Raw genomic sequence first — 16320 nt, 5'->3', positions numbered from 1 at the left:
TTAAAACGTATCTGGTGATTGTCTGCAAAAAAAAAAACAGACGTGTTGACACAGGCAGACAGCATATGATATATTCAGAGGCTATTTAAAAAGTAAGACTGGAGAGATGCATGATTCATCTCCGTCTGTGAAGCTCCTTGAGGTCCACCTTTACGCACACACCTTGGTTTTTATTTCCAAACAGCTTTTCAAAAACATCAGACTTTGTGTGGCTGGTATCCTGGTGGTTTAGTCTACTGACACTCGCTTCTGGTGACCAGGGAAAAAAAAACCCTTTCTATGCAACTATTTCAAAGTAAACAGAATACCCACTGGAAAGCAAACTCCTTTCTCAAAGCCCTCCAAAACAAAAATATTTTGTTTTGCTTAGTGCCACAGTGCTGCAGAAGGCAGAGACAACACAAACTAGTAGGCAAATCTTACCAGCTGTGGAAGGAATCCTGTTTATCAAGCTAAGAGAACCACACTGTCCAGAGGAACATTGGGCCTAATGCATGAATGTTTTCTTATTTTTCTCTTATATTTTGTTCTTGCGCAAAGCAATAAGAGGAAAATAAGAAAATCCTATGTGGGATTCAACAAACTCTCTTAACTGCCTGAACTTGTCATAAATCGCTTGTTTCAGCCTGATGAATGTCATCTGTTCATAAGGAGGTGTGCCTTTGTGAGATGTGATAATTAGCATAATCCACGCCCCTAAAATTGCCATATAAGGCTCCATGTTCTGCTCCGTTTGTGGGTGAGCTTCATTCACAAAGAACTGAGTAAAAACACTGCGCAACTTCAAGTCCTGCTTTCAGAAATCAGAAGACACACACGAATTAACACATAACAAATTTAGGAGTGTCAGTGGTAGGAGACCCGAAACAATTAGAAAATATGAATCTAGGTGACATGTCATCAGAGCAGCTCTGCACTGTGGTAGAAATAAAGAGAGAATGCTTTGACATGAAGTTAAATGCTGTCATTGTAAGTCTCCGCAGTGAAGAAATGCAGAGATGATCTATTTATGACATGTATGACAGGTCTGGACCGCTCATTAACTTCATTTGTAACTAAGAGAAAATTCTAAGTATGAGAAAATGGATGAATGCCACAAATGTTCTTAATCAGTCATCATTGTGCATCTTAAGAATGAATCTGTTCGCACGATTCTTGCATGAGGTCCATTGTCTCCACCACAACATACACATCTACAGGAAGAAGATGATTCTATTGAACAGCTCTTCAATAGCAACAGTATTTATACCAAATGATGATCTAAATGATCTACATGAGTGTAATCACTTGGGAATGCAGAACATGGCTAAACAGTCTGTGACCAAAGATGAAAACTGTCACTAGATATATAGAACAGGCAATGATACAAAACTATATTTATGGAATTTTGTTAAAAATGTGCCATGTGGAGTTGTCTCCAGTGTTACTCACCAAAATGCACGTTGTATTATAAACATTTTCAAAGGTGAATTTTCCTAAAAATTTGTAGGCTACATTGTTTACATCCATCCACTGTCTAACAGACTTCTTTACTACCTTTGTTGATGCATTGCTGCATTTCATGGGGCATTACTGCCACATATCTCTAAGTGAAATGGTGTGAAACCATTCGTGGGAATATGTATCATGCCACTCGTGTGCATGTACATGACAAACAAAATATAAATCAAACTCAGTAGAGAATGAGAGTATAGAGTGTTTCCTTCATGTTCAGATTTATGTCATCTTTGAGACACGGTTTTTGCTCAGGATGCTGTGATATATGTGTGTGTCTGTGTCACCTTGCAAATAGTTTCAATATCCCAGGGCAGGATGGTCTGTAGATCGATGACCTCGCAGGACACTCCGAGTTTCTCTTGAGCCATGTTGGCAACCTCCCTCATCACATGGATCTGAGTGCGAGAAGAAAAGTCTAATGAGATAATGCAGAAAAAGATAAACAGTTTATATTTTTCCTTCGTTCTGCTAAAGCATAGTGTTTCATAACTCAGTGTCTAATAAACAGAAAGCTGAAAACAGTCATTTCAACATCAAAACATGGGCAGCAAGTTAGCCCCATTAATTTATCATTTCAGTAATAAAGTACTTGCGTTCACAGAGCTCATGTTTACTGGCAGGCATAATTGGCTGCTTCCAAATAAAAAAAAATGCTGTGATAAATCTGAATCATCACAGTTGGAAGAGTTGTCAGTACTTAAACCAGTTTGACAGATACAGGCGATGGCCTCAGTCTAACAAATTAGCTCAATAACACTAAGCATTTATTTTGGAATGATGCTGCCGTGAAAGTATTTCCACAGATAAAATAGACTAGGGGCTGTGAGGTCTTTCACGCCACTCTCTAAGTTGTTTTCTTTGCTCTCATCTGCTGAGTCCTGACAGATGAGGGGAGTAATGAGGTGGGAAATAAAGAGTGGCATTTCAAAAAAGGAGAACCACGGTTTCCACTACTTTACCGGATCCTCTTTCTTCCCTGTTCACCCTTCAACAATAATGCTGGCTTTGACGGAGACGTTTTCCTTGTATGCCCTCCAACCCCCCTCCCGTGCTGCAGGTACATTACGGCCTGGATAAGCCTGTTTAAGTGGCTGGGTACAATCAATCTCGGGCCTGACTCCTGGTGAGTTACAGGCACCTTGATCCCAAGCTGCAGAAAATAAAATCTTTCGGTTGAAAAGAAAGGCAACAATGGAAAAATGTGCAGCAGACATGTACTGTTAACACGTGGAGAGCCAAGAACAGCCATGATGTTGTGGAGATGTCTGGGCAGATATAGTCTCAGACTGCCAGCTGAGAGATCCTGCCGGGACAGAGGGGGGTTGTGATAGATTTAAAGTTAATCCGCTGTTTGCCTCTGTGGCTTCAAACATCATTTAGTGTTGATGAGGCTCGACTTCTTTTTTTTTTCTTCCTGTGACCATGGAAAATGATCCACAGATAGATGACAACTTTAAACTGCTTAGGTTACCCACTGTCACTGATGCGCTACCTACCTGCGTCCCCCAGGCAACCATAGTGACATCACTTCCTTCCTGCAGGACCTCGGCCTGCGAGAGGGGGATGGTGTAGTGCTCCACGGGAACCTGCTCCACTGAGGAAACACACACACACACACACACACACACACACACACACATAAATAACAGATTAATATTCCATCAGTGCTGCGATGCGCTTACATGAAAACACATTACATGCAAGCTCACACTCAAAATAAACAGGGGTCGGTTCTGAACGCATTCATTAATCAATTCACTATGTTCCCTGTGGTTGCCATGCAAAATACTACGAACCCAAACTGACCGTACCTCGAAATAATAGAGTAGTTGAAAAACTGGTGAAATGACAAACCATCAAGAAACAGAAATTCCTGCTGAAGAACATTTTATCTGGCCCATTTCAAATGCTTCTTCATGCTTTTTCCAGAACTTCATCTCTCACCAGAGACAAAGTGCTTTTATCAGCACAATATAATGCATGATCTAATGATAACTTTCGCCAGCTACAAGCTCATAAACTTGATTAATCTTGACAACAAAACACTGGTGGGATGGGATACCAATCGGAAAAGGGGCCACAGAAATAGGACATTAGTCCAAAAGGGGGAGCCTCGCAGCCAGGCTCTCTTTGAACTAGGGTCCAAGACAAAGTGCATGTAAGTATATGGTTTGAATAATAGTTAATAATGTCTTGGAAGACTTCAGCATGCTCATGGAAATAATTACAAAGCAAAAAAAAAAAAAAAAAAAACTTATCATAAACTCAAACTGCCATCACAAGCATGAAGCTTATTAAAATATTTATACTGCGCAGACACAACATACAGTCATAAAATGTAGTATTTTAATTGTTTTTGAATCTTGTTCACAACTATTGCTTTGGCTGTAGAGGCAAGGATCTTGAAGTGTGAGTGCATTTTAGGGGGAACTGAACTGCTAAAAGCATTCCTACATGGCAACGCATGAACTCAAAATTACAATTAGTCACAGTAATTATACTCTGCAGAGAAATGGGGTTTGAGACCTTTCTGGAAACCCTGAATGACTTCCATGATCCTTTCAAGCCTTCGAGAGGCTATAAAGGAAAGAAAAATTTCACATCTTGACGGCTCACTATGTTAAAACAACAGAAATAGCTCGGGAAAATCATATGCAACTCCTGGTTTGGGCTTGCAGAGAAGACAGAAAATAGAGCGTTTCAGTGGAATAATAGCATTTTGCAGAATGTTAAAATTGAATTATGAAAACTAGGTTATGGTTTAATAAGTGGAATCTCAGGCCCTACAAAACAGTATGGCCTTGATGAGACAGATGTGTGGTTTTAATCCTCCTCTGAAAAAAAAGGAAGACCGCACATGAGCCTCCGAGCTGTGTGCCCCTCTCTCTCTCTCTCTTCTCTCCCTCTCTCTCCCTATTTTCTCCTCTTTTCTCTCAGGCATCTCTTGCTGGACCAGCACCCATCCAGGAACCGCTCTGCTTCCCTGGCTGTCGGTGCCATTTCCTGAGTTTTTGGATCTGGTTCCCCATCCTGCAGGAGTCCAGCCTCACATCTTGTCTCGCTCTCTCTCTCTCTCTCTATCTCTCTCTGAATGACGTCTTTATCCTTCTCTCTTTTCTTGTATCTTCTCCCTCGTATGTGAATGGTGTGATGTGAGTCTACCCTGTGTGCATGTGTAGTCTGTCCTCCTCTCAGGTCTCCATGGTGATGGAGGTCGTGTGGCTCAGGTCCTATTCTGTTCTGGCTGCACCTGGAAGCTGCTTGGTGTCCTCAACTTCTTCATAAATATATTATAAATCCATTATAATTTTGTTATCCTGTTCAACGCTGTATTCTGTAATTTGTGTTGTATTCTGTACACACATCTATTGCACATCTGTCCATCCTGGGAAAGGGATCCTCCTCTGTTGCTCTTCTTGAGGTTTCTTCCATTTTTTCCCCTATTAAAAAGGTTTTTTAGGGAGTTTTTTCCTTATTTGAAACGAGGGTCTAAGGACAAAGGATGTTGTATTGTTGTACAGACAGTTAAGCCCCCTAAGGCAAATTTGTGATTTGTGATTTGTGATATTGGGCTATACAAATAAAATCGACTTGGCCGTTGCGATTAAAAACATGACTTCATAATCCGAGCAGAGATCATTAGAGGCATGTGTATCTGACACGAGTGCTGGCTCACTCCGCCGCATTATGAAATCAAAAATAATTCCTGAAACGTGACCGGTAAGTAAACGTGACCTTTAAAATGTATTGTTTTAAGTTCTTTTTTATGGTTGTTCATATTTTGTTGTGTATTTTATCATATACAGGTATTTAACTCTTTCTTGTTAACGTTAAATTGTGACAGTTAAACCAGCAGATTATGATGGGTTCTCGAGCGTCCACATTCTCATCTAAAGTTAGAGTTGTATCCACATCAGAATTTTCCAAGTCAACTCTGTGTTGCCAGTTTAAGCCAAATATTTGACTTTTGCGGGAAGTGTTTTACTGAGCTCCTGGCCTTTAGTTTGTTATGTGCTTGTGGTTCTTATCTATCTTATCTTCCTTATCTACAGATATTTTTGGCGAGTAAGTATATCGTCTCACAAACATGTTGCGATATTAATGTTATGTCATGTAATTAAGAGGACTTTGAATATATGTATTATATTTGGCATCAGTCCTCAGCAGGAATAGCTGCATGATAGAACATGGTGGTTACATGAAGCGTATCGTTGATGTGCTATCTCATTGCTCCCCAAGAGGCTTATAAACCAAAGATCCAAACGAACCGAGCAACAATGCAAACAAAAACACTGCCAAGGAGAATTCAATCACCTGCTCTTGGCTGCCCCGTCAATGTAAGACCGTATTCCAACTAAATCAGCTGTGCGGCAAAAAACGTCAGTCCTCCCGTTCATTTGAATGGGCTTAGTGCATTTAGGCTACAGGCATTTTGGCTGCAGCGAGGGCCTGTTGCCAGGAAGTTGATCCAGAGTCAATTTCTGGAGAAGCGCACTGACATTACTAGGAAGAGGGGGAGGACAGTTCTCTTCATTTGATAATGTTAAAAGTAAAATCTGGCTTTGATGATGAGAGAGAGAGAGAGAGAGAGAGAGAGAGAGAGAGAGAGAGAGAGAGAGAGAGAGAGAGAGAGAGAGAGAGAGAGAGAGAGAGAGAGAGAGAGAGAGAGAGAGAGAGAGAGAGAGAGAGAGAGAGAGAGAGAGAGAGAGAGAGAGAGAGAGAGAGAGAGAGAGAGGTGGTCGAGCGAGTTGGGGAGTGAATGAAGAGAGTGGGCAGTGGTAGCGAGAAAGTTAGTGAATCAGATCAATAAAATGTTATTTTCTGATTGTTTCACAGTGGTTACCTTTTAGAGCACAAACATGCCCCCCCCCCCCCCCCCCCCACACCTCTGCTGAACCCTGCAGCGGTGCACCGCAACGCCTGATTTGATCTGAATACAGCCTAAGACATCATGCTTATATTTCATTATCATATCAAATCATGTGCTCAGACACTGAATCCTACACAGCTTTGACAGACTGTTTTTTTTATTAGACCACAGCTGTGTGGTATTAAAGAAATCAATAATAATGGAATAAAGTATGTATTAAATATCTTTATTATATATAATGTGCATATCTACACTTTGTGTTTCAACACATCTCAGTGGAAACAGGCAAGACGTTACTGTTTCTGTAAAACTTTTTTCATCATCATTAGTAGCATATGTAGGTATGAAGGTTAAAAAAACATTTTGTTGCTCTTTAATTAAAAACTGAAGAAACTGTGTGAGAGATGTGATGAATGGACTCACTCCCTTTCAGCGGATAAGAGGTTTCAATATCAGGCGCACACTGCAACATCAGAAATGTTTTGGACAATTATCACTAACCTAGTGCCATAACTGAAACAGTCTCAGTAGCCGGCTGTAATATTTTACAATCTCATCTGGCTCTTATCAAGGAGGAAAAGGCTTCGCTTTGAGGCTGGTAGTACCAATCTGTTCCAGTTCTGACTTTCATTACTATAATGACCTCAAACTACATCTTTAAATCTCCAACACAGTCCCACTCAAACATATCAAATTATTGTCATGTAGCCAAGTGTTTTTCAAGAGCTGCCAACGAGTGTTTAGACTTGATAAAGACTTTGCTGGACACCTTTCTGCACAGCAGTCCAACCAAAGTCATGCTGGACTGATGTTTATCCGTGCTAGCCTGAACACCAATGTTCCCTCCCCACAGGGAGGGGAGGGAGAGAGAGAGGATTCAGCCCGGCGCTGTCAACACTTCACAGCCCATTTAGACGGTCAGCTTCATGCTCATGATCCTGCTGATCTCACTCACATTGTTTGCAGTCAGGCATATTGTTTGTTTGTCTTGCCCCACACCTCTAAAAGGTAGAATATTTGCTTTCAATAAGGAAACCATGCAAACAGAGAGAGAGGGCCGGTGAGGCAGGATGCTGGAGGTAGCTTGGGACAAATGAAGAAATCTAACAAGCATTTAGTTTCCTGTCGACTTCAGATTTACGGTACATTTACATACGATCCAGCTTACCTGCTGCTCTGTAAAGGATCTTGGGTTCAAAGAAAATGCACGGGTTCTTGTCAGCGATGCAGGAGAGGAGTAGCCCCTTGGCCTGTACTGGACCACGAGGTATTACAACCTAAGGAACACAACACACACTTCATTAAGCCCAGTAATGTTGCCAAAGCAGCTGAACTTTCACTACTAACTCAATACTGTTGATAAACCTCCAATTCCAAGTTCATTTTCACCATTGTTTAATATTTTCACTTGTCCTCTCCAAGAGGATGGATTGTAATATCAGAGAAAGTTTCATTTACAGAATGACTGACATAAAACCTGCAAAAGTAACTATAACCTCTCCATATCAATGGATTACTCATACTGCAGTTCTTGTCTCTTCCTCTCTCTGGCATTGTAATTGTGAATGGTATTTAGGTCAAAACTTGGGTATCATGACAACACTGGACCACAGGCGAACCAAGCCTGTCAGGCAGTGTGGTGGGACTGACCGCCAGATGGAGCAAAATGTGCTGATAGTATGCACAGAGATTAACATTTATCAGCCTGACCTTTGCAGAGAGACAACATGTTTATTGCTCTCAGCAATGGTTACACAAAATGGATCAACTGTAGCTGTAAACTATACAGTCATTTCCAGTCTGCGGTGAATAAGAAGCTTCGGTAATGATGATATATGTATTCATACTCAGGAAGAAAGACATGGAAGGATGTTACAACTGACACTTTGAAATGGACTTGTTGACTCTGCGCACATGCTGTTCATTCCATCTAAGTGACATTATCATTCAAAGTATACTGAACTCTGGGTCATCCCTCTGTAAGCAGTAAAGATTTATTTTCCCTCTAACATTGGATTAAGCACATGTTTAGCACATTTCTATGTGGCAGGGTGAGGAGTCTGGAGGGGATTATGGGCAACAGAACAAAGTCACAGCACTGTCAGTCAATGAACAGAGAAATTATGAGGTTTTTTCAGATACAGAGCATTACATATCTTGGGAGTCATTTCAGGCAAAATTACATGGTGGTTTGATCATTGGTTCCCGTTTAACCAACTCCACAGTCAATAGAGGATTAGCAGTGGTGGATACTAATAAATTTAAATGTTGGCGTGGGGATCACTATTGTAATGTGCAGATCACTATCGGTGCCTTAGAAAACAATTTTCACTTGCTGCTGTGGTTTAAATTTCTCCAGATTGGAACACATTCACCGGTCTACAAACACATGCTATGCTTCTCAGACGGTTGGTACAGAAAGTTTAGGACGCTTTGAGTACAAGTATATCCAGACTTTTGTTGATCCAATATTGATCCTGCACTGTTTTATGGAGAATGCTGCAGGGGGAAAAAAAGCTTCTTAAAAATTCACTTTGGGCCTTTTTAAAAAATATAATTGATTAAATATTAAGGTGCAGCCAAACCTTTGATTGAATAAAACCATTACAATTCATTTAAAACACTTTTTGATGCTTTTGGGGTTTTTTTTGGTCATACTGGAAGGCATGGAGTAACTTAGGTTTGTCATCTCGCACACATTCTTTACATGTCTGTACTTGTTGAAAGCCTACTTACATAAACATTTGTAATTTTTGTACCCATTTCTCACATTGTATGCTTTTCTTCTTCCCTTATTTCTTCTTCGTTCTCCCTCTCCTTTCAGTATTATAGTTATATTGTCTCTCTCTCCCTCCACCCTTAAGCATTGTGCTGACCTGTTGTCTCCGGTATTCACTGACATTTTTAACACCTCACTGGAGACAAACCACGTACCAGCCTGCTTCAAGACCTCTACCATTATCCCCGTCCCCAATAATTGAATGCCTACAGGTCTCAATGACTACCACCCCTTTGCCATAACCTCTGTGGTAATGAAGTCTTTTGAGTGCCTTGTACTGTCCCACCTCAAATCCATCATGGACCCACTCCTAGACCCCTCAGAGTTCGCCTAGAGAGCCAACAGGTCTGTGGACGGCACTGCAAACATGGCCCTCCACTTCATCCTCCAACATCTGGACACCGCAGGAACCTACGCCAGGATTCTGTTTGTGGATTTTAGATCCGCCTTCAATACTGTCATCCCAGCTCTGCTGCAGGACAAGCTCTCGCAGCTGCACGTGCCCGACTTGACCTGCAGATGGATCACTGACATCCTGTCTGACAGGATGCAGCACATAAAACTGGGGAAACATGTCTCTGAATCCTGGACCATCAGCACGGGCTCCCCTCAAGGCTGCGCCCTTTCTCCACTTTTCTTCTCCCTGTACACCAACAGCTGTACCTCCGGTCATCAGTTCTTCAAGCTCCTGGAGTTAACAAATGACACCACCCTCATTTGGCTCATGTCTGGTGGGGATGAGACCGCCTACAAGGGGGAGACTGACCATCTGGTGACTTAGTGTGGAAAAAAGCTGTCAAAAGACTGTGGCGATGGTTGTGGATTTCAGAGGGAACACAGCCCAACCTGCCCCCATCACCCTGTGGAGTCCTCCCGCTTCCTGGGAACCATCATCAGCCAGGACCTCAAGTGGGAGCGCAACATCAGCGGCCTCACCAAGAAGGCTCAGCAGAGGATGTACTTCCTGCAGCGGCTGAAAAATTCAACCAGCCAAAGGCAATGACGGTGCACTTCCACACCGCCACCATTGAGTCCATCCTCACCTCCTCTATCACCATCTGTTGTGCTGCTGCCACTGCCAAGGACAAAAGCAGACTGCAGCGTATCATCTGCTGTGCCGAAAAGGTGATCAGATGCAATCTGCCGTCCCTCCAGGACCTGCACACCTTCAGGATGCTGAGGCGACCCCTCCCACCCCAGACATAAACTTTTTGAAACGCTCCCTTCCGGCAAGAGGCTGAGGTCTGTCAAGACCAAAACTTCACACCACATGAACAGTTTCTTCCCATCTTCAGCCGGGCTCCTCAACAAGGCCTGGGACTGATTCTGATACGGTATTAGCATGAATATACTGTAACTAATGACTGTAAATTTGCACTGCACTTCATAAGTGTAATCGGCTCAGCAGTCTGTACGCCTTCATGTTCTGACATGTTCTGGGGCAAGATGTGACATTTCATAATTGCGAAACAACAGAAACAAATATAAAAGGAAAGAAATACAAGTCAGCATGTGTAATGAAGTGCACAGTTAACCTTGATGCCGGGGCAGTGGGCGAAGAAGGCCTCGGGGCTTTGAGAGTGGTAAAGTGATCCGTGGCCAACACACCCCCACGGAGCTCGGATGGTGAGGTTCCCACAGTCAAACAAGTTGCCAGAGCGATAGCGGTACTTAGCTGCTTCATTGACTATCTGGAAAAAGACCAGAATAATTCAGGTTAATAAAACAAGATGAAACAACAAGATGAACCTTTAATCATCCTAATGCCACACCTGGGTTGTTGCAGCAGTGAGAGCAGCAAGTTTTTATATGTAAAAAAGACAATTAAAACATTGTAATGAAAAAAATGAGGTTACAATGAATGTATGACAGTGTCATTTTTATTTGTTGAGAGAAATGATTTAGAAGAAACTCACTGGGAAAAAAAGATAACATTTATTTATTTTTTATGAATCAAGACCACACTGGTGGACACCAGATCTTGGCATTATGTGCAGACCCATTTCCTCTGCTATTTCTCTTAAAGCTATTGAAACCCTGCTTTATTTTTAACGAGCAGAATCACCTCAAATGTCTGATTTATTTTACTTACTTCTACTGTTTGTGATACTGGGCTTCCTCCAAAAAGGTGTCCCAAGTTTTCTTCCTTGAAACTCAGGTGGACTGTTAATTCAACGTTTTATGTCTCTCTGAGGTCAGTTTGGACTGCTGGATTGTTTTAAGCGAGAGCACAGAAGGAGACAGAGGGAGCCCACTCAAGGCCTGACACCAAATATCTACTGTTACTCTGCATTGCAACAGGAGCCTGTTAGAAAGTGTCTCCAGTATCAGGCTCTATTTTTATGTTTCCTTGACATAGCAGGGACACACATTTATCTTGTGGAGGGCGAGAGCACACAGAATGACACTAGTGTCAACATGTATGCATGGTCAAACAGAAGTGCAGCCCACTGTCCTGCTCAGCCTGTTAATGCCACATTAATCTTTCTCAGGAGAGCATGTAGACGTGGAGAAGCGAGTGAGTGCCAGACTGTTTTTTTTTTTCCGTTCTTTATTCTCTGCTATATGTTTTTGTTTTTGAAGATATTCAATTTTATATGTTGCTCAGAAGTCTCTACACAGATGTACTTCTTCATACGTTAGCATGGATTATTGTGTTTGTAGTTGTGGAGGTGTCACATGGAAGCAAACCAAATTGTTATTACAAAATCATGACCACTATTGTTAGACTGATTGTTAGACTTTTATTCAGTGATAGGTCTTTGTTTGTGTGCAACAAAAATGATATCTTGGTTGCACTTCGTCCAAAGCCCTGCTAAAGTGAAACAGAGTATGCTCACACCAGGCCGGTGCAACAAGTATATTCCAGCTCTATGCTCTGCGTTTGTGCAAAGTATATCGACTCAGAATGAGGAAGCAGCAAAGTGACCTTCAAACTGTAGTTGCTAGGTTCATGCATAATAAGCCTTTAGATTACAGACATCTCCCACAGAATTTTTCTGTGGGAGATGTCTGTAATCTAAAAGCTAAAACCTCAGGCTAAAGGCATAGTCACTGTGTCTTAGCTAGCCATTCATTTTTTATTTTCAGGGTAAGTGAAACCACTCAGATATACCATCATTTGGCATGTGATTTGTACTATATTTAAAAATAATGATGGTGAGATATCCTTTGGCTTAGTACTGACAAAAATTACTAATTGGGTAAAATGGAAAAAAAAAATCTATGCATGTTGTTTTTTTTCCTTCCTTCTACTTCCTTTTGAGAACAAAATGTAATGATTTTTGTCAATAAAAACGTCTATATTACGTCTATATTTCTGCTTTAGTTTTTGTTTGAAAGAGAATTCCATGCGTTACTTTGTAAAGTGGTAAAAATATGTCGGGACTTCTTGTCACTACCCTAATTTTAAGCTCTTGTCTTGCGCTGACACTGAGTTAGCCTGCAACAGTATGTCACTGAGCAAGGTAGTGTGTCTTACCTGGTCAAAAGCAGGATAGATGTAGTCAGCAAACTGGATCTCAGCAATGGCTGTAGCACCAGCAACAGCTACACCAATACCAAATCCCACAATCCCCTGCTCGCAAAGGGGAGTGTTGAAGACTCTGTCCTTACCTGGAGACAGTAGAAGAGAGGAAGAAAAGACAGAAAAAGAGGATAAAGCGGTGGATAAAGACACCAGCTGGCTATTGGGTGAGGGAGTTAACTCTGGAAAAAAAACAAAAACAGGCTTGGATTGTTGAACGGCCCGTTGCATGTAATAATTTATTTGGTACCATTGATCAAATCTGTAGAGTGGCTGAGCAACTGCACGTCTTTTTTTGACAACGGAGAAAGGCCAACGCCAAACATTTGAGTAATGAGACTTCAAAGAATACTCCTCTTAAATGCCATGCAGTCCTAAAATAAGTGAGGTGACAAGCTGATGATTCTTCCTCAGCTGTAGCTAACCAAGTCTGGGATGCACACAATCCCCATAGAGTAAAAACAGAAGAAAAAAAATATTTCCATTCTCCACCCTATAATCTGAAAAAGAGCCACAAGAGTGCCGACTCTATATTTGGATTGCGAATGTTATTTTTGCTCTCATCTTTGTATATTTGCCAATCCGGTCTTTTTTTGGATTGCTGGGAAGTGAGAGTCTCAGTAGTGTGACTCTGCCTGTGTGTACCATGCTCTGTGCTTTCAAAGTTCAATTAGCAACCGCAGCACCACAAACCCTTAGAGGAATGAACAATTAAGTGATCAAAATTTAATGCTTTGCCTCTCAGACTGAAGCCAACCTCAAACACGCAGCTGATGTGAAAAAAAACAGTAAATAACACATGTGTGCGTGCTTCTGTGTGTCATTAAAGCAACAAATCAACTAATATGAGGAAAATACAATCAAGTGATGTTAAAATAACTGTGTAGTTTGTGAAATGTGTCCTACTGTCGACTGTCTGTGCCTGAGTCTTAAATGCTAATTTAAATATTTCTGGGTAACTCGCTGTCTGACACCGATGCTGCTTTCAGTGAAAAAGGCTAAACGCATCAGTGAGAGCGAGTCAGAGCGTGGAGTCAATGTGTACTGTTTTTTTGTTGGATTTTTTTTTTTTTTTCCAGGGAAACAGCACTCAGAGGTAGCCACGAGCCCACGGCGGGAGAGCTGGATCACTGAGGTGAATGCATCAGCCTCGTAAAAAGCCATTCGTATAGTGTCGGCCCCGCATTAACCTCTGTTCTGTATAATGGCTGCGGGTGGCAGAGGTGTGCACCATCCCTTTCAGTAGTGAGAGGGATAAAAACAGCTTTGCGCTCGTCGCTGTACACAAGGATGAGATGGAAAATAATGATCCCTCTCCAAAAGGTCAACACTTCTGACGTCAATGAAAACAAAAGGCAAAGCCGGCTACTGTAGGATTGATTTGAGACTACTCGCTATTAAAAAAAACACACGCACACAAATAAAAAATAAACTGGAAACTCACATCTAATTATTTTATACTCCTTTTATAAACAAGAAAAACAATTAAACCCACTGTGACTGGACAGAGGAGACAGCGGGCTGTTTATACTGTTTGGAGAGAAAAAAGTAGGGCTCACAAATGGGTTGATCCTAGAGAAAATGAGTTCTAACCACTAACTGTTATTCTGCTTAGCACCGGTATTGGACATCCATACAGCCTATTTTACATTAAAATCTGTATGATGCTAAAGCCCCCATTAGGTATTTCTGTCCTGACATGGAGTCATCAGGGTCTTTTAGAGGCTAAATCCTTATTGAATAACACTGGGAAGATACATAAATGACAAACTGAATAAACTATAGATGCAGGTTCTGTGGGTTCAAGCTTTAAAGCAAGCTGCAGTAGGAGCTTCATCCCAATAGGCCTTTTTCTTAATGGGGGAACATTTGGACATGTCACAGTAGGAAAGGACAGGTGGAAACAATAAAATTAATGACAGCTGAATTCCGTTTAGCCACTTTAGTTTCTGAGTTCTGGTATTGTGCATGCTGGCTCACTGTCGTGACTTACTGGGACACTTGAATAGATGAATATTAGTAACACCTGTGATTCTCCTGCTGCGAAAAGTCAAAATCTTTGTTGTGAAAAAGACCTCATTTCACATGATGAAAAACACATGCTGTGACCAATACTGGATTACTGGGTATTTAAGGTCGTATTTGAATTTTTTAATAAAGTTTAAAAAGTATGATGAATTATCAGTCAGTATTAATTTTTCTTACTGAAATTCTTAAAAATCTTCAATAGGGATTCCTTAAGTTTGTTTTTAAGGAACTGTGACTGTCAGCCGACATATACACTAATTTCACAAATGAATTTATAAGTGACACAACTGCAACCACAACTACTTAAAGGATTAAACTCACAGAAAACAGAGCAACATCAGTTTACGCTATATGTAATTAGAGATGATTTACCCTTCAAGGACCCAAATCATACAGAGATTTGTAGCATATAAGGCAACACTTTGCTATTATACTTCAAACTTATTCAATGGCTCTCAAATAGTATTTAGAAAACATCTCTCTTCTCACATTCACACAAGCAAAAAACATCACAAAGAGATTTTTGCAGGGGCTTTTAATCAGAGGCGACATTTTTAGGATCACAGGTTTAACTAATGACATTAACAATGGCTCTTTTACATTTAACTGTCTCAGTAAGCCATGCCTGTGAGCCAGCATGCACAATAGACCTTTTTCACAACAGAAATTTCAAATTGTCACAGGAGGAAAAGCACAGGTGGAACTGATAACATTAATAACGGCTCGGTTCCATTCAAGTGTCAAAGGAAGCTGAGCTGTTGAACCGTCAGGGTCATCAATTTGGAGAAACTAAATGGGATTCAGCGATCAATAATGTTATTAATTGCACCAGTGCTTTTCCTGACTTGAGATGTTAAAACGCCTGCTGTGAAAAAGATCTATAACAGTCAATAAATAGATTATAACCACTAATTATGTTATTTATTACTCCTGTGTTTTAATGCTATGAGTGTCAAAACGTCTGTCTGTGTTACTGTAACTACATTATTGGGTAGATCCTCTTTAGGAGGATGTTTCTGATCAACCTATAGGATTGTTTTAATGTAGTATTTCAAATTTAAGTAATATATATAACCATAATGAGCACTGTGATACGATATCACCTTACTGTATCGACTTTGCGAGGCTACCCTGCTACAATGGACAAATAAGTGCAAACGGATCCTTCTGGTCCTCTAGGTGAACAGTGAACAGCAATATGACCTTGCAAGAGAAGTGGGTGAGCTTCTTGAAAGTGCTCTGCTGTCACCTAGTGGCGAAATCATGTAAAGCAGACAGAAGAACAGGTTGCTGACTGGTTTTTAGCAGACTCAGCAGTAGTGGCATTTGAATGGGGGGGAAATCAGAAGGTGAATGAACTCCTTACCATATTTGTCTCTCAGACCCACTGTGCATCGGAATACTCCACCAAAGGCCACGTCCTCCCCAAAGATGACTGCCGATAAACACACAAAACAGTCAATGATAAAAGTGCACAGGAAAAAAAAATACCTCATGGAAAATCAGAACATGAGATAGGAGACAGCCAAGAGCCCCTTCAATCTTCTCAGGGTAGGAAATCACCCCTTACTGGCAATAAATGTGACAAAAGTGACTCATTTTTGTCCTACTTTTAGGACT

At 41.1% G+C, this 16320-nt stretch overlaps 1 protein-coding gene across 1 annotated transcript in view; it reads right to left on the bottom strand.

Annotated features, from left to right (window-relative positions):
- The window catches only part of bckdhb (branched chain keto acid dehydrogenase E1 subunit beta), a 55244-nt gene that overhangs the window by 34383 nt on the left and 4541 nt on the right, over positions 1–16320 (bottom strand). The window contains exons 3-8 of the mRNA XM_042424474.1: positions 16067–16135; positions 12628–12761; positions 10682–10837; positions 7536–7644; positions 2994–3091; positions 1782–1892 (exon numbers count right to left, since the gene is read on the bottom strand). Of these exons, the coding sequence (XP_042280408.1) occupies positions 1782–1892; positions 2994–3091; positions 7536–7644; positions 10682–10837; positions 12628–12761; positions 16067–16135 (677 nt within the window). The remainder of the gene's footprint in view (positions 1–1781; positions 1893–2993; positions 3092–7535; positions 7645–10681; positions 10838–12627; positions 12762–16066; positions 16136–16320) is intronic.

This window comes from Thunnus maccoyii, chromosome 10, assembly GCF_910596095.1.
Source record: "Thunnus maccoyii chromosome 10, fThuMac1.1, whole genome shotgun sequence".
In the NCBI taxonomy this organism is placed as follows: domain Eukaryota; kingdom Metazoa; phylum Chordata; class Actinopteri; order Scombriformes; family Scombridae; genus Thunnus; species Thunnus maccoyii.
Note: the sequence above shows the minus strand (reverse complement) of the source record. Positions and strands in the feature narration are given on the sequence as shown.